The sequence below is a fragment of the Hypanus sabinus genome, chromosome 12 (assembly GCF_030144855.1).
Source record: "Hypanus sabinus isolate sHypSab1 chromosome 12, sHypSab1.hap1, whole genome shotgun sequence".
Classification (NCBI taxonomy): domain Eukaryota; kingdom Metazoa; phylum Chordata; class Chondrichthyes; order Myliobatiformes; family Dasyatidae; genus Hypanus; species Hypanus sabinus.
The window spans coordinates 5,090,769-5,115,400 of NC_082717.1; the positions used below are offsets into that span (position 1 = coordinate 5,090,769).

Genomic DNA, 24,632 nt, shown 5'->3' on the forward strand with positions numbered 1-24,632 from the left:
TTTACACACATCATTTTATCCTCTTTACCTGTCCCCTTGTTCTGAATGTTTTTCCGATTGGTAACATTGTCCAGTTCTGACAATTCACACCCACAGGGCGAACTCTTAGTAAATTGGCTTATTGTCACATGTGCTCAGGTACATCGAAAAACCTGTTCATCCACAAAATGATTTGCCAAGATTTTCTATATTGTTCCAGAGTTCTTGTTCTTTCCCACTTTTCCAGTTCCCAACTGTTACCAGTTTACACTCCAGGGAAAACCATCCGACTCTCTGTTCTACTGGGGACATTACAGAACCCCCTGTGTCTGACAGTCATCGTGTGAAGGTTGGATACTGAGATGCAGTTATTGTCAGTGTAAACTGACGTTGACTTACCAGTTACATTGAGCTGAGTTCCTCCTCCGTAGATGTAATTCCACACACCGCACTTGTACACTGCAGTGTCACTAATAGATGTGTTGCTGATGGTCAGAATGTAACTGTTATTCACGCCATTCCTGTGAGACTGAAAACAGTCAGAGATACCCCCGGACCTGCTCACCGAGTCATTCACAAAGTGACTCAACACCCACTCGCTCTTGTTCCCAGGGCGCTGGTGGTACCAGTGGACATCGGTGACATTGACACTGGCGTTATACAAGGCACAGTGGAGCTGGACAGTTACTCCCTCTGGCACCTTGCTGACCAGTGGATACTGCACAAGGACGGGATCATCTGCAGGATCTGTGTGTTGGATATGGATACATTAATGTATATTTATGAAGCTTAATACAAGGCAGTATATTTCCCCAGTATTTAACAGTTTCTAAAATTTAAATAAATGTTAATCACAAAAATAATTTACAGTCTCTTTACTGAAGTCAGTGATATCTGGCTGGTTCTGATGGTTTGATAGCACTACAATCATGGGTGCTGTTATAGTTTGCAGAGAATTCTGAAGACCATGTTGAAACTGTTGATAATATTTCTCACTTTATTCCTGATCAGTCCCCTCGGTCTAGCCATTTTCCTATTCCTCAGGTATGTGTAGAATGTCTTGAGGGTTTCCTTATTCCTAATCCCCAAGACCGTCTGGTGGCGTTGTGGCATCAGCGCCGGACTTCGGAGCGAAAGAAAGCTCCCGAGTTCGAATCCAGCTGGTTCCAAAAAAACCTGAAGAGGGATTGGCTCCGCCAGGTTTCAGATTCCCAAGACATGCCGTATGATGAGCAATCACCAAAAAGATTGGTGAGAAAAGCTTGTCATGACAGCACCCCGAAGACTCCACCAGAAGTTAAGGGTGCACACACACAATCCCCAAGAATCCTTCCAGCTCTCCCAACTCCCAAATGAAGATCATTTCTGGTGATATTATAACTCTCAAGAGCCTGATATTTTAATACCTAAAATTTAAATATAGTTCCTTCTTCCTCTTGACTTTATTTGTCAACCATGGTTCCTTCAACCCCACTCCTTTCCCTGACTCCATGGGACGAAGTTATCTGGAATGCCATGGAAGTGGTTCCAAACAACTTCCACAGTTCTGTTCAGTGAGTGGTAGAACTATCAATAAGTTTGAATGAGGAGGGAGAGTTAACATTAAAACATACGAGAAAAGAGCAGGACTCAGCTCTCAGAGTCCGCACCATCATTCAATAAGATCATGGCTGATCCAGCCATGGACTCAACTCCACCAACCTACCTTTTCCCCAAATCCCTCAATTCCCCTACTATGCAAAAATCTATCCAACCTTGTCTTAAATTGAGTTGTTTAATCTAAATCATCACTAGCCAAGGCTTTTAGTCAGGCACCTTGGTACAGTGCTGAGCAATAATAATAACTTATTCAAAGAGCATTTTTCATATAGACAGCGTAGTTCAAGGCACTTTAAAAAGAGTGAAAGGGCAAACATGAAAACAAAATGAAAAAAATAGAATAAACATTTTAATTAAAGACAACAAGATGGACGTGGCCCGGAAAATGTCACTGTGATTCTCCGATACCATCTTGCATCCAAGACCAAGTTGTTGCAGTCTTTCATTGATTCTACAATGGTGATTATTCTGTTGTGGATTTGTTGAGTATGCCTGCAAGAAAATGAATCTCAGGGTTGAATATGGTGACAAATCGGGTGACTTTGACAATAAATTTCCTTTGAACTTTGAAAAGATGTTAATTGTTAAATAAATAGCTTTTTGAGCTTGTGTTTAAAAGTGTTAACTGATTCTACATCCCTTACTGTTTTAGGTCTTCAATTCCACAGTTTTGGAGCTTTTGATGGAGATGGTTTAGATGAAGAGACCCTGATCTATGACTCTGAACACTGAACAGTTTCTCCTTTTCTCTCCTGTGATAACACACTCCAATTTGACATTTATTTTCAAATAACCAACTTGACACACAGAGCAGACGGTCAGTCACCATGTTGGTGCTCCCCACCCATGAGTTAGGGGCCACAGTGCTCTGGATCGTGTCCCAGTGACGGGGCTCCAGTATTACACTGTGTGTTCTTCACTACAATGTGCCCAGCCACGGGAAGTGAGTGGTGGTGGAATAACTCCCAATGCAGGGACACTGCTGAATAAATAGAACTTGTACTCACTGGTTACGATGAGCTGGGTGCCTTTCCCATTGATGCTTCCCCACACTCTGCAGAAATAGACGGAAGAATCATTGTGCACCACGTCTGTGATCGACAGGGTGAAGCTGTTGTTGGACGTGTCTCTGTAAGACTGGAACCTCTCATTGAAACCCCATACCCTCGATGAGCTGCCATCTGCCTTGTGTGTTAAAACCAGCTTGTCCTGCCCAGATAGTTTTTGATACCAGTGGAGGTCAGTCTTTTCCGGCCTGGCGTTGATCATGGTACACCATAACCACGCCGTGCGACCCTCAGTGACACGCTGTATGCTCGGGGACTGGATAAGGACAGGAACATCTGCACCTGTAAGGGAGAATATCGTCACTTCAACCCCAGCTTGAAGCAGACATCTTTTGTTACATGACCTCTTGTGAAAGTACAAACACTTTATTGCTTCTGATATTAATATAATGTTCGAGCTGTTCCCAAGTTTACTGAGTTCAGGTAAAACCACTGATGGGTGATAAATATGTGCTTCAGATAATCACCACCCACTTTGAATTGAATGTGGAACAGTACAGAACTGGACAGGACATCTGGCCTTGATGTTGTGCCGACCTTGATGTTCAGTTATGTTAAAAATCCTCTTCCTATGCATCCTCATATTCCTCTATTCCCTTTGTATTCAGATGTATATCTAAAATCCTCTTAAAGTCAAACAAACTCCCTGTTTCCACTACTACCCAGTAACCTATTTCAGGCAGATACAGTAGATTCCGGTTCATTGGGCTGTCGGTTAATCAGGCAGCCACTTATTTGGGACATCGGATGAAGGACAAGAACTAATTGAGAAAATAGCAGTAACTCACTTTGTTTATTTAGGACACTCAGTTGTTTAATTGGGACAGGAGGTTGTTGCTGAACAGTTTCTAACGAGAGTCATTAGCATGCACTTGTAAGGCCATTACATAACACTGCTTTGAGTGAATAATTTTTAAATAGCATCAAAGCATGTGTTTTTGTTCAAAAAGCAGTGATTTTGTCACTGATTGTTGATAAGAAATAAGCAGTAAGACAACTCAGAACTGTTTTGCTCACTGCATGTTTTTATGTGTGATGAACAGACCTGATGGACAATGGGGTAAAGAGTTAACCATCCCCCCCCCCCCCGAGAAACACAAACTATTACTGTTGCAATGCTGACCATGAGAAAGAGAGATGGAAAACAAGCAAGAACATTTACGGCAGATAAGAGAGAGGGGGAAATTGCTGATTAAATGTATTGTGACTCCTTTTTTGAATTATTTACTGTTTTGCTGCAAGGACAATAGTTTGCTCATAAACATTCCTCAGTGGACTGAAGGAGTGGCCTGATTTGATGGACATGGTCATTCAGGAGTGATGGATAGCTGAATCCCCGTGAGAAGGGATAAAAGACAGGTCTGGAGAGACACCCTCCAGACACACCAGTGGATACTGATTGAGTGTTGAGACCCACAGAAAGGTGGGGGCTTCGGAGACCGAACCAAGAGATCGGTCAGTAAAGCTCACAGTGTTAAAGCAGGGCCGGTGGGGACTTGTGTGTGTGTCCACTCATGCCAGAGTGACGAGTCCACCACTGAAGAACGGTCTAGCAGAAGGATGGAGAGGTCATAACTGAATGACCACACCGATATGACGGATTAAGAAAGTAAAGGAAGGTTTGTCTGACTGTAGCTGTTACATCTCACTCTCTCTCTCTCTCTCCAACGATTACAATACAACAACCATAACTACATCAGCACGCATGAACTGAACTGAACTTTATACTTTTCTATGACAATTTATTTACCCCTAGACATCGATAGAGCTTGTTTATTATTGATTATTATTATTCCTACACTTTTAGGTTTATTACTGCTAACTTGTTTTATATGTATATTTGCATTATTGATATGGTTTTGCTTAGTTTTTTATTAATAAACACCTTTAGTATAGTACCACCAGACTCCAACAAATTCTTCTTTCTTCTGGTTAGACACCCAGTTACAGGGTACGTAACAATATGTACATATAATCTTGCCCTCACATGACGTTTAAACTGTCACCTGCTCAAAACTTAAAATCATGTCTGGTGTTTGACATTTCTAGCACAAGGGAGAACAACTCAAGATTGACCGCACTTTCCTTGTATTTCATTCCCTCTAATCCAGGCAGCATCCCAGTGAACCTTGTCTGCAGTCTTTCCATAGTCTCCACATCCTCTCTACAACAGGGCAATGGGAATTGTGTGCAATTCTCCAGGTGGGTCTGACTAAACTTTCATACATCTGCAACATGACTTGGAGTCATGGAGCACGACAGCACAGAAGCAGCCAACCTACTCAACCATTCCGTCTCCTTCAGTTCTCCTGTCCTGGCAATGTGCATGTGAATTTTCTCTGCACCCCTTCAGCTTTATTAATATCTTTCCTGTGGGTAGGTGGCCAGAACGGCACACAATATTTGGTCAAAGGATGCAATACTGAGGCTCTATAGGGCACTGGTCAAACTGCTCTCAGAATATGGTGAGCGGTTTACCGCCCTTATTTATGAAAGGATGTGCTGGTATCAGAGAGGTGGTTCATGAAAATTATCCTAGGAATGAAAAGGGAAATTAATGGTAGGGGACATGGAGATGGCGGAAACGCTGAATAAATATTTTGTATCAGTTTTTACAGTAGAGGACACTCAAAATATCCCAACACTGGATAAACAGGGGGCTCTAGGGGGAGAGAAGCTAACTACGATTCAAATCACCAAGGAAATAGTACTTGATAAATTAATGGGACTGAAGGTGGATAAATCCCCTGGACCGGATGGCTTGCATCCTAGGGTCTTAAGGGAAGTGGCGGTCAGGATTGTGGATGCATTAGTGATAATTTTTCAAAACTCGCTGGACTCGGCAATGGTCCTGGCAGATTGGAAAATTGCTAATGTAACTCCTTTTTTTAAAAAGGGCAATAGACAGAAGGCTGGGAATTATAGGCCAGTTAGCCTAACATCTGTGGTTGGCAAAATGTTGGAATCGATAATTAAGGAAACAGTAACAGGGCATTTGGATAAACGTAGCTTAATAGAACAAAGTCAGCATGGCCTTACAAAAGGGAAGTCATGTTTGACAAATTTGTTGGAGTTCTTTGAGGACATAACATATAGGGTAGATAAAGGGGAACCAGTGGATGTGGTGTATTTGGACTTCCAAAAGGCATTTGACAAGGTGCCACACCAAAGATTATTACTTAAAGTAAAAAAATCATGGGATTGGGGATAATATTTTGGCATGGGCGGAGGATTGGCTTTCTAACAGAAAACAGAGAGTTGGGATAAATGGTTTATTCTCAGACTGGCAGTTGGTGACTAGTGGTGTTCCGCAGGGGTCGCTGTTGGGACCCCAACTCTTTACAATCTATATTACTGATTTGGAGAAAGGGTCTAAGTGCAACGTATTGAAGTTTGCTGATGACACAAAGATGGGGGGGAATGTAATGAGTGCGGAGGACATAGATAGGCTGAGTGATTGGGCAGACATTTGGCTGATGAAATATAATACTGACAAGTGTGAGGTCTTGCACTTTGGCAGGAAAAGTAATAGAGCAAGTTATTATCTAAATGGGGAGAAACTGGAAAGTGCTTCTGTGTAAAGGGATCTGGGGGTCCTGGTGCAGGAAACACAAAAAGTTAGTATGCAAGTGCAGCAGGTGGTCAAGAAGGCCAATGGAATGCTGGCTTTTATTGCTAGGGGGATGGAGTATGAGAACAGGGAGGTCTTACTGCAGTTGTACCGGGTATTGGTGAGACCACACCTGGAGTACTGCGTGCAGTTCTGGTGTCCATATTTAAGAAAGGACATACTGGCTCTCGAGGCAGTGCAGAGAAGGTTCACTAGGTTAATTCCGGGGATGGGTGGGTTGATGTATGATGAGAGGTTGAGTAGATTGGGACTCTACTCATTGGAGTTCCGAAGAATGAGAGGCAATCTTATTGAAACATATAAGATTGTGAAGGGGCTTGATCGGGTGGATGCGGGGAGAATGTTCCCAATGATGGGTGAAACTAGGACTAGAGGGCATAATCTTAAAATAAGGGGATGCCATTCCAGGACTGAGATGAGGAGAAATTTCTTCACTCAGAGGGTAGTGGCGCTGTGGAATTTACTGCCCCAGAGAGCTGTGGAAGCTACTACACTCAATAAATTCAAAACGGAGATAGACATTTTCCTGGATAAAAATGGCATTAGGGGTTACGGCCATCGAGCAGGTAAGTGGACATGAGGTTAGGTTTAGATCAGCCATGTGATCTCCTGGGCCAGTTTTTGATAGCCTGGATGGGTCGGAGAGGAATTTTCCAGATTTTTTCTCCTCAATTGGCAAATCGTTTTTTTTTTCCCCGGGTGATCACATGGGTTTGGGCGGGATGAATAATAAAATAAAATGGGTGGCATGGTGCCCTGTTGGTTGGCACTGTTGCCTTGTGGGATTCGGTGATAACTAGAGTTAAGATTGGTTCAGCCATGATCTTGTTGAATGGTGGAGCATGCTTGAGGGGCTGATTGGCCTACTCCTGCTCCTATCTCTTATGTTCTTATGTATGAGGAATATTTGATGGGCTGGGCCTATATTCACAGGAATTTAGAAGAATGAGGGGGGGACTTCCAGTAATATGGCGATAGTATAGTCGCTTAAAAGTATCGCTCCATTTCACTTCTTACCTTCGCACTCCTTGTCTCCTTTTTTTTACTCCAGACTGTTAACTTTTTTGCTCTCCTACCTGACTGTGAGTATGCCTTTCCTACAATGGCCACCAAGTTCCCTAAATCTGGGAAAAAGCAGTGTCTATGACTGCGACTGTCTCTGGTTCCTCTGCCGAGATTATTTCCATTTTGGAGCAGCACCGACAAGAGATTATATATGAATTTAAGTCTGAACATGTCTTCTTTCTGTTCATTGGAGTCAAAATTGGATCAAATTTATTCCAAAGTACAGGATCATGCCGAAAGTCTACCTCATTTCGAGTCAACTACTGAAGATTTAAAATGTCGTGCACAGCAGCTGGAAGCCATCTGTTCCAATTTGAGTGAGCATAACGCCAAGTTAACATCCAAAATAACTGATCTTGAAGGTCAGAGCAGACATCATAATTTTTGAATCATCAGTCTGCTAGAGGCTATCGAAAGTGGTTCTCCTGTTGAATTTTTTTCTTCTTTACATTGGGAGATTTTTAGGAAGGATGTTCTTCCTACCCCACCTGAGTTAAACGGAGCTCACCGTACATTTCTGGCCGAGCCCGAGTTGGGCTCTAGGCCGTGCCCAGTAATTCTGTGTTTTCATCAATATCAGGTGAGAAACCTTTTGATTAAGGAAGCACATCTGAGAGGAAAATAGGAGTTCAAGGGTCATTTCATCTGTATTGTCGAGGATTATGCTCCTCAAGTTCTGAAGCTGCGGGCCGAGAATAAAGAAGTTATGAAAGAATTTTACAATCGTGGATTCAGGCTCTCTGTATGTTATCCAGCCCATCTCTGAATAACTCTTAGTACTGGACACAAAAACTGGTTTAACTTGGTTACAGAAGCTCAGAAATTTATTGAAAGTCTCCCTGCCATTTTGACTCCATCAGACTCAGACTGATTTTTAAAATGGCCAATAAGTACCTTTAAAATTTTTTTTCTTTCCGTTTTTTTTCCCTGTTTTTTTAAATTACTATATTTTTTTCATAGTTTCTCACAGGTAGGCTACTCTGGATTATTATTTTGAGTTAAGTTTAATACGCTTTGATGGAACTGTTTCGCTTTTCTTTATGTATAATTTTAATTCGTAGTGCAAGAGTTCTCTGGTTTTTGAATTGGTAGTTAAATGGATGATGTTAAGAAACTGGAAGTTGGTTTTCGGGATTTTTTTTTGTCTGAAGAGCTTGCTGCTGTTTTTTGTTAGCTTTCTTGTTCTGTGATTTGGGGGCGGGGGGGGGGGGCTCTCTAGAGCCAACACCATACATTGAACCTTTAGTTATTCTTCATTACTCAGCATATATTTTTGTCCTGATTCTCTTGTCTTCTAGTTTTTGTCCCAGAGCTGTTATTTTAATGTTTGATTTTGTTTATGTCTACTACTTTTATGTTTGTTTTTAATGACAATGTTTAGCCAGTTGAATCTTTAAGACCATAAGACAAAGGAGTAAAATTTGGCCATTTGGCTCATCAATACTGGCTCTGCCATTTTATCATGAGCTGACCCATTCTCCCATTTAGTCCCATTCCCCCGCCTTCTCACCATAACCTTTAGTGCTCTGGCTACTCAGATACCTATCAATCTCTGCCTTAAATATACCCAATAACTTGGCCTCCACTGTTGCCCATGGCAACAAATTCCACAGATTCACCACCTTCTGGTTTAAAAAATGTCTTTGCATTTCTGTTCTGAATGGGTGCCCTTCAATCCTCAATTCATGCCTTCTGGTACTAGGCTCCCCCACCACGAGAAACAACTTTGCCATATCCACTCTGTCCATGCCTTTTAATATTTGAACATTTAACATGCCTTATAAACTAGAATGTTAAAGGATTGAACTATCGTATTAAAAGAAGGAAGGTGTTTTCACATCTTAAGCAGCTCAAAGCTGACATTGCTTTTTTACAAGAAACACATATTTGTAGTTTTGATAATACTCATCTTACATCAAGTTGGGTGGGACAGCACTTCAATTCTGCCTTCCCGGCTAAAGCCGGGGGGGGGGGGGGGTATCAATCCTTATTAATCAAAATGTCCCTTTTGAGCTTCACAACAAAGTATCTGATACAAATGGTTGTTTAATTATTGTCTCTGGGAAATTATATATACCAGGGTAGTCTTGGCTAACCCGTAAGCTCCCAATTTGGATGATGTGAACTTTTTTGATTGCTTTTTTTTCTCTTTATTACCTGACTTGAGTTTATATTCTGTAATATTGGGTGGTGATTTTAATTCTTGGTTAGATGGAGTTTCGGATCAATCATCCTCCGTTCCTAGACTAGTTAGTAAATCTGCTTTATCTATTCACTCATTTCTTTCTAATTATGGTATCTCTGATATGTGGCATTTTTTCCATCCTACTGAGAGAGATTATTCCTTTTTTGCACATGTCCATCATACTTTTACTGGAATTGATTATTTTCTTAATGAATAGCCAGCTGATTCCACCTGTTCGTTCTTGTGATTATTAGAGCATATTGATTACAGATCATGCCCCAGTTACCCTGTCTCTAAATTTTCCTGGTCACCCTCAAATGAATAAACATTAGCATTTTAACCCAACCTTGTTGTTGGATAATGATTTCGTAAAATTTATGAAGGACCAGATAACTTTTGTTTAAATACTAACACGTTATCTGAACTCTCATCCCAGGTTGTCTGGGATGCCATGAAAGCATATTTGAGGGGTCAAATAATTTCATATGCTACAAATTTGAAAAGAGAGACCTATTTAGAGCGATTAGATTTGATCAGTCAGATTAAAGCAACAGACCAACTATATGCCCAGACCAAAAATCCCGAACTGTACAAGAAGCAAGAAGAACTTCAAACTAAGTTTGACCTTATTTCCAGTTAACCAGGTGAATGTCAACGTCTTGAAAGCAAGAGCCAATTTTTTTAAATAATTTTCCTCACTATATTCATCTCAATTATTCCTAGTTCTGTCTGATTTGTTTAAACATGGTAAATTGCCAGCATCATTTAACAAGGTATGTATCATTCTATTAGCCAAAATATGTAACGATCCAACAGAGTGTTCTTCGCATAGTCCAATTTCTTTGTTAAATGTCGATGTTAAAATGTGGTTAAAGTTTTGGCTTGTAAATTGGAGAGCTAGTACCTTCTATTATTATTGAAGATCAAACTGGTTTTATTAAAAATTGCCTTCCCTTTCTTAATATACTGCATCTATTTAATATCTTACATAATGCTCATGCAATTGTTGGTGTATGCATAGGGGACAATTCGTCCACCCGCCAAACCTGGCCTCCCGTATATGTGGATGCTGTGAAATGCACACTAGTACAATCTCGCACACACAATATCAAACTGTACACCATGTATGTTTACAGAATACACTTTATAAATTTTACTAGAACTAAGTGATGAATAGCGATACAATAAATACGAAAGAAAAGAAAGGAAAGAAAAGGAGCCAGAACTTATCAGGGTTCAGTCAATTAGTATGCAATCATTGGAGCTCAACCATCGAGTCTTTGGTCCACTATTTGATCTTCTCCGACCTCCATGACCCACGTGCCTGGGACAACCCTTGGTGATCGACCAGAGCACCTCCAGCACCATCCACCTTCCTCGCCATCTCCTCTCCAACTCCCCAAAAGCCCCGCACAACAATAGGAGCTGTTGCACAAGAGAAGAGTTAGTCCCCACCAGAAGGGCCACGCCACCTATTTCCACTGGGTCCGGACAAACCAACACCAACATCTCAATAGCTTCAGACTCCCACATCAACCTCCGAGAATTCCAAGCTCATTGACAGGTACCTATCATATAGACGATTACCTTTACTTACACCCCAAATCTCCAGTGCACCAAATGGTGTTACTGGCAAGTGCTTTAGATATTTATTGTAGAATGACTGGTACAATAAGGTAACCTGCGATCCTGTGTCAAGAATGGCTTTTGCATAAACTCCCTCGATCCGTAGGCACATGCTGGAACAAGCCAGAATAAAGGCTTGGGCTTTCGGTGGTTCCCTGGCTGATTTCTGGGAACGTGTTCCTCCAGAGACTCCAGTCCGTTCACTCACAGAATCTCTCCTAAGTTTCCCAACACCTCTCCCTTCTTAATCGCCTAGGGGCTTGCCCTCTGTGGGACGCCTTATCTCTCACAATCCCTTTGAAAGTGTCCCTCTTCCCCACAGCTGTAGCACAACCCTGACTGCTCACATTCCCACTGGAAATGCCCCTCTTTCCCACAGTTATAGCACACAATACCCACTGCCCCTCCTCTCCTGGGACACCTGCCACTCCCAGCCCACTGTGCTGATTGCTCCCCCAAAGGAGGTACTCTCCCTGTCCATCACCCAGTACCGGGAAGTCCCTACTCACCTGGGACCCCTTGCGTGTCTCGGTCCTCAACCCAGCCACCACTTCCTGTACCACTGAGGCCCCTTCTTCGGCCCAACACACTCTCTTCCTCTTGCACCTCTCTAATCAGCTGCCTGAATGATGGAGGTGGGCTCTTTGTATAGGACTGCTGGAGACTCCAGGCCACCTTGTCGTCCTCCAGTACCCCAAGTGTGGTCCGACCAGGGTCCTCTTGGCTCTTAAACTCAACTCCACAGTTGACAAAGGCCAATGCACCGTATGCCTTCTTAAGCACAGAGTCAAACTGTGTAGCAGCTTTGAATGTCCTGAGGACTTGGACGCCAAGATCCCTCTGATCCTCCATACTACCAAGAATCTTGCCAGTAATGCTATATCCTGCCATCATATTTGACTTACCAAAATGAACCACCTCACACTTATCTGCATTGAACTCTATCTGCCACTTCTCAGCCCAGTTTTGCATCCTATCAATGTCCCACTGTAACCTACAACAGCCCTCTACACTATCCACAGCACCCCCAACCTTTGTGTCATCAGCAAATTTACTAACCCATCCCTGCACTTACTCATCCAGGTCATTTATAAAAAACACAAAGAGTTGGGGTCCCAGAAAGATCCCTGTGGCACACTACTGGTCACTGGCTTCCATGCAGAATATGACCTGTCCACAACCACTCTTTGCCTTTTGTGGGCAAGCCAGTTCTGGATCCACAAAGCAATGTCCCATTGTTTTTCATGCCTCCTTACTTTCTCAATAAGTCTTGCATGGGGTACCTTATCAAAAGCCTTGCTAATATCCATGTGCTCTACACCTACAGCTCTACATTCATCAATATGTTTAGTCACATCCTCAAAAAATTCAATCAGGATCGTGAGGCACGTCCTGCCTTTGACAAAGCCATGCTGACGGTTCCTAATCATATTATGGCTGTCCAATTGTTCATAAATCCTGACTTTCAGGTTCTTCTTCATCAACTTACCAACCACTGAAGTAAGACTCACTGGTCTATAATTTCCTGGGCTATCTCTACTCCCTTTCTTGAATAAGGGAAGAACAGCCGCCACCCTCCAATCCCCCGGCACCTCTCCCATCCTCATTGATGATGTAGAGATCATCACCAGAGGATCAGCAATCTCCTCCCTCACTTCCCATATGGTCCTGGTGAATTATCCTTCTTAAAGCTTTCCAAAAACTCCAGCACATCCTATTCATTAATATCTACATGCTCAAGCTTTTGAGTCAACTGCAAGTCATCCCTACAATCACCAATATCTTTTTCCGTAGTGGATACTGAAGCAAAGTATTCATTAAGTACCACTGCCATCTCCTCCAGTTCAATACACAGTTTTCCATTGTCACACTTGATTGGTCCTATTCTCTCACATATTACCCAAATGTTCATAAATCCTGCCTCTCAGCATCTTTTCCACCAGCTGACCAATCAACCAGTGACTGGAGACCAGTGACTTGTGGTTTGCCATGGAGAGCAGTATTGAGTCCTTTGTTGATTATCATCTATATCAACGATCAGGATGATAATGTGGTTAAGTGGATCAGCAAATTTGTGGATGACACCAAGATTGGGGGTACAGTGGACAGTGAAGAAAGTTATCATAAGACCATAAGACATGGGAGCAGAATTGGGCCCTCTGGCCCATCAAGTCTGCTCCACCATTCAATCATAGCTGATTCTATCTTTTTATTGCCTCCTCAACCCCAGTTCCCAGCTTTTTCATAACCTTTGATGCTATGTCCAATCAAGAACTTGTCAATCTCTGCCTGTAATACCATGGCCTCTTAATGTGGTTAGAGCCTCATGTGTGGCAACTTGTTAAAGGCTTGCTGAAAGTCCAAATATACAACATCCACTACATCCCCTTTATTTATCCTACTTGTAATCTCCTCAGAGAATTCCAACTGGTTCGTTTGGCAGGATTTTCTCTGAAGGAAACCATCCTGACTTTGTACTATCTTGTCATGTGTCACCAAGTCATCTATCACCTCATCCTTAACAATCATCTCCAACATCTTCCCAACCACTGAGGTCAGGCTAACTGGACCATAATTTCTTTTCAGCCGCCTTCCTCCTTTCTTAAAGAGTGGAGTAACATTTGCAATTTTCCAATCCTCTGGCACCATGCACGAGTCCAATGATTTTTAAAAGATCATTTCTAATGCCACCACAATCTCTCACGCTACCTCTGTCAGAACCCTAGGGTGCAGGTCATCTGGTCTGGGTGACTTATGACCTTTAGGCCTTTCAGCTTTTTGAGCACCTTCTTTCTTGTAACAGTAACTGCACCCACTTCACTTCCTTCACACACTACAACATCAGGCTTATTACTGGTGTCCTCCACAGTGAGACTGATGCAAAATACTCAGTTAGTTCATCAGCCATCCCCTTGTCCTTCATTATTATTCCTCCTGCATCATTTTCAAGTGGTCATATATTCCACTCTCATTTCTCCTTTAATTTGAACATACTTGAAAATACTTTTACTATCCACTTTGATACTATTTGCTGGCTTGCTGTCACATTTCATCTTTACCCTTCCAATGATTTTTTTCAGTAGCTCTGTGTAGGTTTTTAAAGACTTCCCAAAAACCTATCATCCAACTAATTTTTGCTTTGTTTCTTTTACTTTTATGATAGCTTTGAGTTCCCTTTTCAGCCACGGTTGTACTATTTTACCATTTGAGTATTTCTTCATTTTTGGAATGCCCATGTCTGCACCTTCCTTATTTTTTCCAGAAATGCCCATCATTGATTGCATTTTTTGAGGATGTGACGAAACACATTGATGAAGGAAGAGCAGTAGATGTAGTGTATATGGATTTCAGCAAGGCATCTGATAAGGTATCCCATGCAAGGATTATTGAGAAAGAAAAGAGGCAAAGGATCCAAGGGGACATTGCTTTGTGAATCCAGAACTGGCTTACATACAGAAAGCAAGGAATGGTTGTAGACAGGTCACATTCTGCATGGAGGTCGGTCACCAGCAGAGTGCCTCAGGGACCTGGTCTGGGGCCCTTACTCTTTGCGATTTTTATAAATAACCTGGATGAGGAAATGAAGGGGTGTGTTAGTAAGTTTGCTGATGACGCAAAGGTTGGAGGAGTTGTGGATAGTGTGGAGGACTATCAGAGGTTACAATGGGACATTGATAGGATACAAAACTGTGCTGAGAAGTGGCAGATGGAGTTCAACCCAGATAAGTGTGAGGTGGTTCATTTTGGTAGGTCAAATATGATGGCAGAATATAGTATTAATGGTAAGACTGTTGACAGTGTGGAGGATCAGAGGGATCTTGGGGTCCGAGTCCATAGGACGCCCAAAGCAGCTGCACAGGTTGACTCTGTAGTTAAGAAGGCATATGGTGTAATGACCTTCATCAATTGCGGAATTCAATGTAGGAGCTGAGAGGTAATGTCGCAGCTATATAGGACGCTGGTCAGACCTCACTTGGAAAACTGTGCTGGGTTCTGGTTGTCTCACTACAGGAAGGGTGCAGAGGAGATTTACAAGGATGTTGCCTGGATGGGGGAGCATGCTTTATGAGAATAGGTTGAGTGAACTCGGCCTTTTCTCATTGGAGTGAATGAGGATGAACGGTGACCTGATAGAGATGTACAAGATGATGTGAGGGATTGATCGTGTGGATAGTCAGAGGCCTTTTCCCAGGGCTGAACTGGTTGCCACAAGAGGACACAGGTTTAAGGTGCTAAGGAGTAGGTGCAAAGGAGATGTCAAGGGTAAATGTTTTACTCAGAGAATTGTGAGTGTGTGGAATGGGCTGCCAGCAACGGTGGTGGAGGCGGATACGGTAGGGTCTTTTAAGAGGCTTTTAGATAGGTACATGGAGCTTAGTAAAATAGAGGGCCATAGGTAAGCCTAGTAATTTCTGAGGTAGGGACATGTTTGGTACAACTTTGTGGGCCAAAGGGCCTGTATTGTGCTGTAGGTTTTTTATGCTTCTATGTTTTTATTGCTGCTCTGCTGACATCTCTGCCAGCAGCTCCTTCCAATTTACTCTTTGGCCAACTCCTCTCTCATGCCACTGTATTTTCCCTTAATCCATTGAAATTCTGCTGCATTAGAATTTACTTTCTCCCTGTCAAATTTCAAGTTAAACACATTCATATTGTGATCATTGGTTCCTCAGAGTTTTTTCACCTTAAGCTCCCTAATCGCCTCTTGTTTATTGCGTAACACCCAATCCCGTATAACTGATCCCCTAGTAGGCTCAACGACAAACTGCTCTCAAAAGCTATCTCCTAGGCATTCAACAAACTCACTCGCTTGAGATCCATTACCAACTTGATTTCCCCAATCGACCTACATGTTAAAATCTCCCATCACTACAATAATATTGCCCTTATGACTTGCTTTTTCTATTTCCCATTTTAATCTGTGTTCCATCTCCCAGCTACTGTTGGGAGGCCTGTATATAACTGCCATCAATATTCTTTTACCCTTGCAGTTTCTTAACTCAACCCACAAGGTTTCAACATCTTCCAATCCTATGTCACATCTTTCTACTGATTTGATGCCATTCTTTACCAGTAGGGCCACACCACCCATCTGCCTACCTTCCTATCCCTCCGATATAATGTGTAACCTTTAACATGCAGTTCCCAACTACAACCATCCTTCAGCCACAATTCAGTGATGGCCACAACATCATCTTTGGCAATCTGTAAAATTGCAACAAGATCATCCACCTTATTTCTTATACTACACGCATTTAGATACAAGACTATCAAAGGTTGCAGAGAGATCCACATCAGCTAGAAAAGTGGGCTAGAAAGTGGCCGATGAAATTTAATGCAAACACGTGTGAGGTTTTGCACTTCAGTAGGACTGTCCAGGTAGATCTTACACAGTGAATGGTAGGGCACTGAGAAATCTTGTGGAAGAAAGTGATCTGGGAATACAGGTCTATAATTCATTGAAAGGGGCATCACATGTAGATATGGTCATAAAGAAAGCTTTCGGCTCATTAGCCTTCATTAATGTATTGAATACAGGAGATGGGATGTTCTGTAGAAGTTGTATAAGATGTTTGTGAAGCCTAATTTGGAGTATTGTGTGCAGTTTTGGTCACCTAACCTATGAGAAAGATGTAAATAAATTTGAAAGAGTACAGCAAAAATTTACAAATATGTTGCTGGGAATGGAAGACCTGAGTTACAAGGAATAGGTTTGAACCGCATCTTTAGAACATAGAAGATTGAGAGAAGATTGGATGGAGACATACAAAGTTATGAGGGGTACAGAGAGGGTAAATCGAAGCAGGCTATTTCTACTGAGATGGTGGAATTACAACCAGATATCATGGGCTAAGGGTGATAGGTGAAAATTTTACTGGGAATATTAGGGGAAACTTTTCTCTCAGAAGTTCATGAGCGTGTGGAATGAGCTGGCAGCACAAGTGGTGACTACCAGCTAGATTTAAAGCTGTAAGAGATGTTTGGACATACATGCTAGTCAGGATATGGATGTCTATGATCCCAGTGCAGGATGTCGAGATTCAGAAGTATAAATGGTTTTGAGATAGTCTAGATGGGCCGAAGGGCCTCTTTCTGTGTGGTACTTCTCTATGATTCTATGACTCTAATCAGATATAGAGCCTCAGCATAATCTGTTGGCTGTTTTGACCTGAGGTTAACTATCTTTCATAAGGGCTAGTGAATGTGGTATTCTCTACCTAAGAGACAGGGGTATGAGGAAAAGGTATACAGGGATTCCCAACCTTTTTATGCCATAGAGCCTCCTATTAACCAATAGGTCTGTGGACCCCGGTTGGGAACCCCTGATTTTGGCCACGTTGATATTAAGGAGGAAGAGACGTCAGGTCTCTTGAGGAACATTAAGCTGGGTAAGTTGCCAGGGATCTGTCTCAGTTATTCAGACAGAGGAGAGAGGAGATCTCTGTATCTTCTTTAGCCACAGGTGAGATCCCATGTGACTGAAGAGAGGACAATTTGCTCCTCTTTTTAAGAAGGGCATCAGAGGAAAACCAGGAAATTATAGGCTGGTGAGCCTTACATTTGTGTTGGAGAAATGACTGGAGAAGATTCTTCACAATAGGATATCACATAGATTTAATAGGGACAGTCGGTATGATTTTACATAAGTACATAAGAACAGGGGGGCGTCACGTGATGACATAGGGTCAAGACGTTGGGAATCCAGCTCCCTCGTAAAAAGTAAGTACATAAGAACATAGAAATAAGAACAAGAGTAGGTCACCTGGCCCGTCAAACCTGCTCGGCTATTCAATAAGATCATGCTTGATCTGGCCATGGACTCATCTCCACCTCCCTGCCTTTTCCCCAAAACCCTTCATTCCCCTATTATGCAAAAATCGATCCAACCTTGTCTTAAATACATCTACTGAGGTAGCCATCACTGCTTCATTGGACAGAGAATTCCACAATGCCCTTAACACCCAGAAGACCAAGCAGATCATTGTGGACTTCAGGCATGCTAGGAGCCACACTCATAGCTCCATCTATATCAAAGGAGCTGTATTGGAGCATGTATCAAGCTTCAAATTCCTTGGTGCCCACATTTCCAATTATCTCGCCTGATCCCTAAACTCCTCCGTTCTGATCAAAAAGGTGCAACAGCGCCTTTATTTCCTGCGGGCCATCAAGAAAGCTCATCTCTGTCCCAGGACACTGATGGACTTTTACCGCTGTATCATTGACAGCATACTCACCAACTGTGGGTGTGATATGGCAATTGTCCCGTATCAGGCCACAAGGCACTCCAGCGTGTGGTGAAAGCTGCCCAGTGGATTATCAGCACCCAAATGCCACCATTGGGAATATCTACCATAAACGCTGCCTGGGCAGGGCGAAAAGCATTATCAAGGATGCATCGCACTATAACCATGGATTTTCTACTCGCCTCCCATCTGATAGGCACTACAGGAGCCTTCGCTCCCCCTCCAGCAGGCACAGGAAGAGCTTCTTCCCTGAGGCTGTGACCCTGCTGAACCTCACATCACAGCGCTAAACCATATTGCACCCATATTGTACTGTCTCAATACATTTGTATGCTGTAGCACTTACTTTTTATTCGCAGTTGTTTTGTAAATAACACTATTCTTTAGCACTTCTGGTTAGAAGCTAGTTGTATTTCATTGGCTTTGTATCTGTACTCAGCACAATGACAATAAAGTTGAATCTAATATAATCTAATCTAATCTTTGTCAGAAATCAACCTGCCCCTTTCCACACTTGCCACATCTTTAATGATACCTTCAACATTGCCTTTTATCTAACTTAGAATCTCAACCCATTGACCAGACTTAACCTTTTCCATAATTATCTTGAAAATACAGGAAATATAATCATATAATGCAAAGTGATCCCTTACACACACCTCTGTCACCTGCCCTATCTCGTTCCCATCCAGACCATGCTCTCGTCTCACTGCTGCTATCAGGAAGGAGGTACAAGAGCCTCAGACCCACACCACCAGATTTAGGAACAGTTATCACCACTCAACCATCAGGCTCTTCAACCAGAGGGGATAACTTCAGTCAACTTCACTCACCCCATCACTGAACTGTTCCTACAACTTTCAAAGACTCTTAATCTCATATTCTTGATATTTATTGTTTTATTTTGTTTTTTTTTAATCTTTTTGTATTTGCACAATTTGTTGTATTTTGTTGGTCTTGTTGTGTGTGATTTTTCAGTGATTGTATTGTGTTTCTTTGCACTTATTGTGAATACGCGCAGGAAAATGAATCGCAAGGTAGTATATGGTGACATATAAGTACTGTGATAAGACGTATACTTTGAACTTTAATGAGAGATGCAGTATCACTCCCTCTATGTAGAACCTCTATATATCGAAGAAGAAAACTTCCCTGAACACATTTGACACACTCTTTCCCATCCAGCCCTTTTAAAGGATGGGACCCCCCTATCAAAATGTGAAAAGTTAATATCATCTGCTATCACAATCTTATGTTCCTTGCAACAGTCTGTGATTTCTCTGAAAATATTCTTCTCTAAATCTCTCTAACAATTGAGTGGTCTAAAATATAATCCCATTAATGTGATCATCCATTCCATATTTGTCTTTCCACCCATGTAACCTCAGTAGATGAGTTTTCACATCTGTCCTGATTGAGCAATGCTGTGAAATTTTCCATTACTAGTAATATTAACCCTCCCTCTTTAATCTCTCTCCCTGTCACGTCTATAACAACAGAACCCCAGAACACTGAGCTGCCAGTCCTGCCCCTCCTGCAACAATCTCACTAATGGCCACAATATCACAATTCTACACACTGATCCATGCCCTGAGCTCATCTGCCTTTCCTACAATATTCCTTGCATTGAAGTATATGCAGCTCAGAACATTAGTCCCAGCATGCTTGAAAATTTGACTCCTTACTTTGTATGCAGGATTCATGATATCATTCTCGACAATCACTCCACCAGATGCCCTGGCAGTTGGTTCCCATCCCCCTGCAACTCTAGGTTAGATTCAAAACTGGCTTAGTCTTACAAGACAGGGAAGTGGTGAAGGGCTGTTACTCTGCCACTTACTGTGACTAGTGATTTCCAAAAGGAACCATGTGTGGTCTCTGTTTTTTGTGATACTATTTGAAGAAGTATGTGGGCTGATATGTTAGTTTGCAGATAACACAAAAATAGAAATATGTGGCATTATGGGTTGTTTAGAAGAGTGTCAATGTGTACTGAGGGGTCCATGTTGCATATATGGGCTAAAGAATGGGCAAGAGAAATTAATCTGGATAAGTGTAAGGTACTACAATCTGGAAGGTTAACTATAGGTGACAGCATTCTGACAGGCTGCATCACTCTCTGTATGGAGGGGCTACTGCACAGGATCGACAGAAGCTGCAGCAGGTTGTAAATCTAGTCAGCTCCATCTTGGGCACTAGCCTACAAAGTACCAAGGACATCTTAGGGAACGGTGTCTCAGAAAGGCAGTGTCCATTATTAAGGACCTCCAGCACCCAGGGCATGCCCTTTTCTCACTGTTACCATCAGGTAGGAGGTACAGAAGCCTGAAGGCACACACTCAGCAATTCAGGAACAGTTTCTTCCCCTCTGCCGTCTGATTCCTAAATGGACTTTGAAGCTTTGGACACTACCTTACTGTTTTTAATATACAGTATTTCTGTTATTGTACATTTTTAATAATCTATTCAATATATGTAATTGATTTACTTGTTTCTTTATTATTATGCTTTTTTTCTCTATTTGCACGATTATGTATCTCATTGAACTGCTGCTGCTAAGTTAACAAATTTTACGTCGCATGCCAGGGATAATAAACCTTATTCTGATTCTGATAACTGGATGGACTATTTGGAGCATTGGTGTATGGGAGATCTTGTGGTACAAATCCATTGTTAACTGAAAGTGGCAATGCAGTCCTGAAGAAGGGTCTCGGCCTGAAACATTGACTATTCCTCTCCATAGACGCTGCTTGACCTGCTGAGTCCCTCCAGCATTATGTGTTGCTCTGGATTGCCATTATCTGCAGAATCCCTTGTGTTTATGATTGTAAGTAAAGAATGCATAAGGCTTGTTTGCCTCATTGTCAGGGTGTTGATCATGGAGTCATGCAGCAGCTGGGTAAAGTTCTGCTTTGGGAACATTTCCCGTACAATTCTGGTTGCCCCATTACAGGAAGGATGTGGAGCCTTTGGAGAGGAGGCAGAAGAGGTTCGCCACGATGTGGCCTGGATTGCAGAACTTTAGCTACATAGGCATTTAGACTGACTTGGTTTGCTTTCTCAGGAAAACTAGAGGCTGAGCTGTGACTCTGTACTTAAGTAAAACATAGAAAGGGTCGATAGAGACACAAAGGATTCTGCAGACCATAAGCTTGAGAACGCCTGCAGATACTGGAAATTTAGAGTGACATACAAAATGCTGAAGGAACTCAGCAGGTCAGGCAGCATCTATGGAAATGAGTGAACAGTTAGTGTTTCGTGCTGAGTCCCTTCATCAGAACTGACAAGGAAGGACAAAGATGCCGGAATAAAAATGTGGGGGGAGGGGAGGGAAGATGTAGAATGTGAGAGGTGAAGCTAGGTGGGTGGGAAAGATACAGGTCTGGAGAAGAAGGAATCAGTTAGGAGAGGAGCGTGGACCATAGGAGAAAGGAAAGTGGGAGGGGACAGGGGGAGGTGATAGGCAGGTGAGAAGAGGTAAGAGGTAAGAGGCCAGAGTGCAAAATAGAAGAGGGGGGTAACATCCTGCAGACTTTGAGAAAATAGTGTAAAATACTCTATTCAGTAGGTCAGGCAGCATCTGGTTGGGAAGATGTTGGATTCAATTGTTAAGGGTGTAGATATAGTTTCAGGGTACTTGGAGGCACATGATAATATAGGCAAAGTCGGAAGGGTTTCCTGAAGAGAAAATCTTGCCTGAGAAATCTATTGCAGTTCATTGAAGAAATAACAAGCAGGATGGGCAAAGGAGAATCGGTGGATGTTGTGTACAAGGATTTTTGAAGACTTTGACAAGGTGGCACTCATGAGGATGCATAACAAGTTTAGAGCCCATGGTATTACAGGAAAGATACTAGCATGGACAGAGCATTGGCAAGGGGAACAGAATGGGAATGTCGGCTGCCACTGACTAGTGGTGTTCCACAGGGGTTGGTGCTGGGATCAAATTCTTTTTATGTTATATGTCAATGACGTGGAAGATGGATTTGATGTCTTTGTTGCAAAGGTTGCAGATAGTAAGAAAGGTGGAGAGGTAGGTAGTTTCGAGGAAATAGAGAGGCTACAGAAGGACGGGCAGATTATGAGAATAGGCAAAGAAGTGGCAGATGAAATACAATGTCACAAAGGGTATGATCAAACACTTTGGTAGAATAAAAAAAAGGGTGGACCATTTCCTAAGCGGAGAGAAAATGCTAAATCTGAGCTGCAAAGGGACTTGAGAGTCCTCATGCAGGATTCCATAAAGGTTACTTTGGAAGATGAGTTGCTGGTGAGGAAGGCCAAGGAAATGTTAGCCTTCATTTCAAGAGGAGCAGAATATAAATGCAGGGATTGATAAAGTGTTGGTGAGGCTTCACTTGGAGTATTGTGAGCAGTTTTGAGCCCTTTATCTTGGAAAGGATGTGTTAATGTTGGAGAGTCTTCAAAGGAGATTCCTGAAAATGATTCTGAAATTGAATGGCTTATCATATGAAGAGTGTTTGATGTTTTTGTCCCTGTATTCAATAGAATGAAGGGAGACTTCATTGAAACATATTGAAAGTTGAAAGGCCACAAAAGAGTAAATGTGTAGAGGATGTTTTGTATTGTGGGAGCGTCAAAGATCAGAAGACACAGCCTCAGAATAGGGGGGCAGTTTTTTAGAATAGAGGTATAGAGGAATTTCTTTAGGCAGATAATAGTGAATCTGTGGAATTCGTTATCACTGGTAGCTGTGGAGGCCGTCTTTATGTGTATTTATGGCAGACATTGATAGATTCTTGATTAGTCAGGGCTTGAAGTGATAAGGGGAGAAAGCAGGAGATTTGGCAGGAGGGTCAAGACAAGGTTAGTTCCTTGTGTAGAATACAGACAGAAAGAATGCGTGTGAGGCTGGTGTTCTGTCCTGTGTATCAGATGTGGGATGTCTGGGAGACTCAAGGCCTCCCAGACAGCCACATCTACACCAGATGCACCAAGATGCAGCTCTGTAGAGACCTTGTTAGGGAACTGGAGATGCAGCTTGATGACCTTCGGCTGGTCAGGGAGAGTGAAGAGGTGATAGAGAGGAGCTATAGGCAGGTAGTCACACCAAGGCCTTGGGAGACAGATAAGTGGGTCACAGTCAGGAGAGGGAAGTGCAAGAGTCAGATACTAGAGAATACCCCTGTGGCTATGCCCCTTAACAAGAAGTACTCCTGTTTGAGTACTGTTGGGGGGTGATAACTTAACTGAGGAAAGCAACAATGGGTGTGTCTCTGGCACAGAGTCTGGCCCTGTGGCACAGAAGAGTAGGAAAAGGAAGAGGATGGCATCAGTGATAGGGTCTCTATAATTAGTGGGTCAGACAGGCGATTCTGTGGATGCAGAAAAGAAACACGGATAGTAGTTTGCCTCTGAGGTGCCAGGGTCCGGGATGTTTCTGGTCGCATCCACGAGATCCTGAAGTGGGAAGGACAACAACCAGAGGTTGTGGTACATGTTGGTACCAACAACATAAGTAGGAAAAGGGAGGAGGTCCTGAAAAAGGACAACAAGGAGTTAGGAAGGAAGTTGAGAAGCAGGACCTCAAAGGTAGAAATCTCAGAAATACTGCCTGTGTCACGGTCCAGTCTGTGGGTTCCTCATTCCAATTATTTCTTTTTCCCCATGTTCTGTTGGGCACCTTGATTAAGGCATCTGATCTTCATTTTGAACCAGCAGCATAAAAGGGTACAGCTACTCAATGCTGGACCGTTACCAGAAGTTTATCACCAGAAACCAATCACCGGAAGCCAGTCATCTCACCGTAGCCACTGCAGTTATGCTCTTCCTGGGACCACTGCAAATCGTGCACTCTAGTCACCTCAGTGCCTGTGGCTGCTTAGTGAATTCCGTTATTTTCGTGTCCAGCTGAGTTGCTGGCTGTTTTGCTGCTGATCCAAGTAAGGTAAGAATTCTGTCGATTCCATGGCCTGCTGACACTTGTTGGCTGTTTGCTGCCACTCCGAGCAAAGATACAAATGGACTGTTGTTGTGTGGTTTGGTTGTCTCGTTTCCAGCTGAGTGGGTCCGGCCGTTTTTCTGCTGCTCCGAGTTGGGAATTCTGTCTCTTGGTTGTCCAAGTCCAGTCAAGTCCAGACTCATTGACCAAATCGTTCCAGCGGAGTAGGTCTGGCCGTCTGCTGCTCCTCTGAGTTGGGTGTTCTCTGTTTTCATTGTCCAAGTCCAGTCCAAGTCCAGACTCATGGTCCAAGTCTAGGCTTTGTAGTCAAAAT

The 24,632-nt window shown here is 42.6% G+C and overlaps 1 protein-coding gene across 1 annotated transcript in view; it reads right to left on the minus strand.

Annotated features, from left to right (window-relative positions):
• LOC132402582 (uncharacterized) overlaps positions 1 to 24,632 on the minus strand; it is a 104,523-nt gene that overhangs the window by 64,431 nt on the left and 15,460 nt on the right. Inside the window, exons 2-3 of the mRNA XM_059985477.1 lie at positions 2,586 to 2,927; positions 379 to 726 (exon numbers count right to left, since the gene is read on the minus strand). Of these exons, the coding sequence (XP_059841460.1) occupies positions 379 to 726; positions 2,586 to 2,927 (690 nt within the window). The remainder of the gene's footprint in view (positions 1 to 378; positions 727 to 2,585; positions 2,928 to 24,632) is intronic.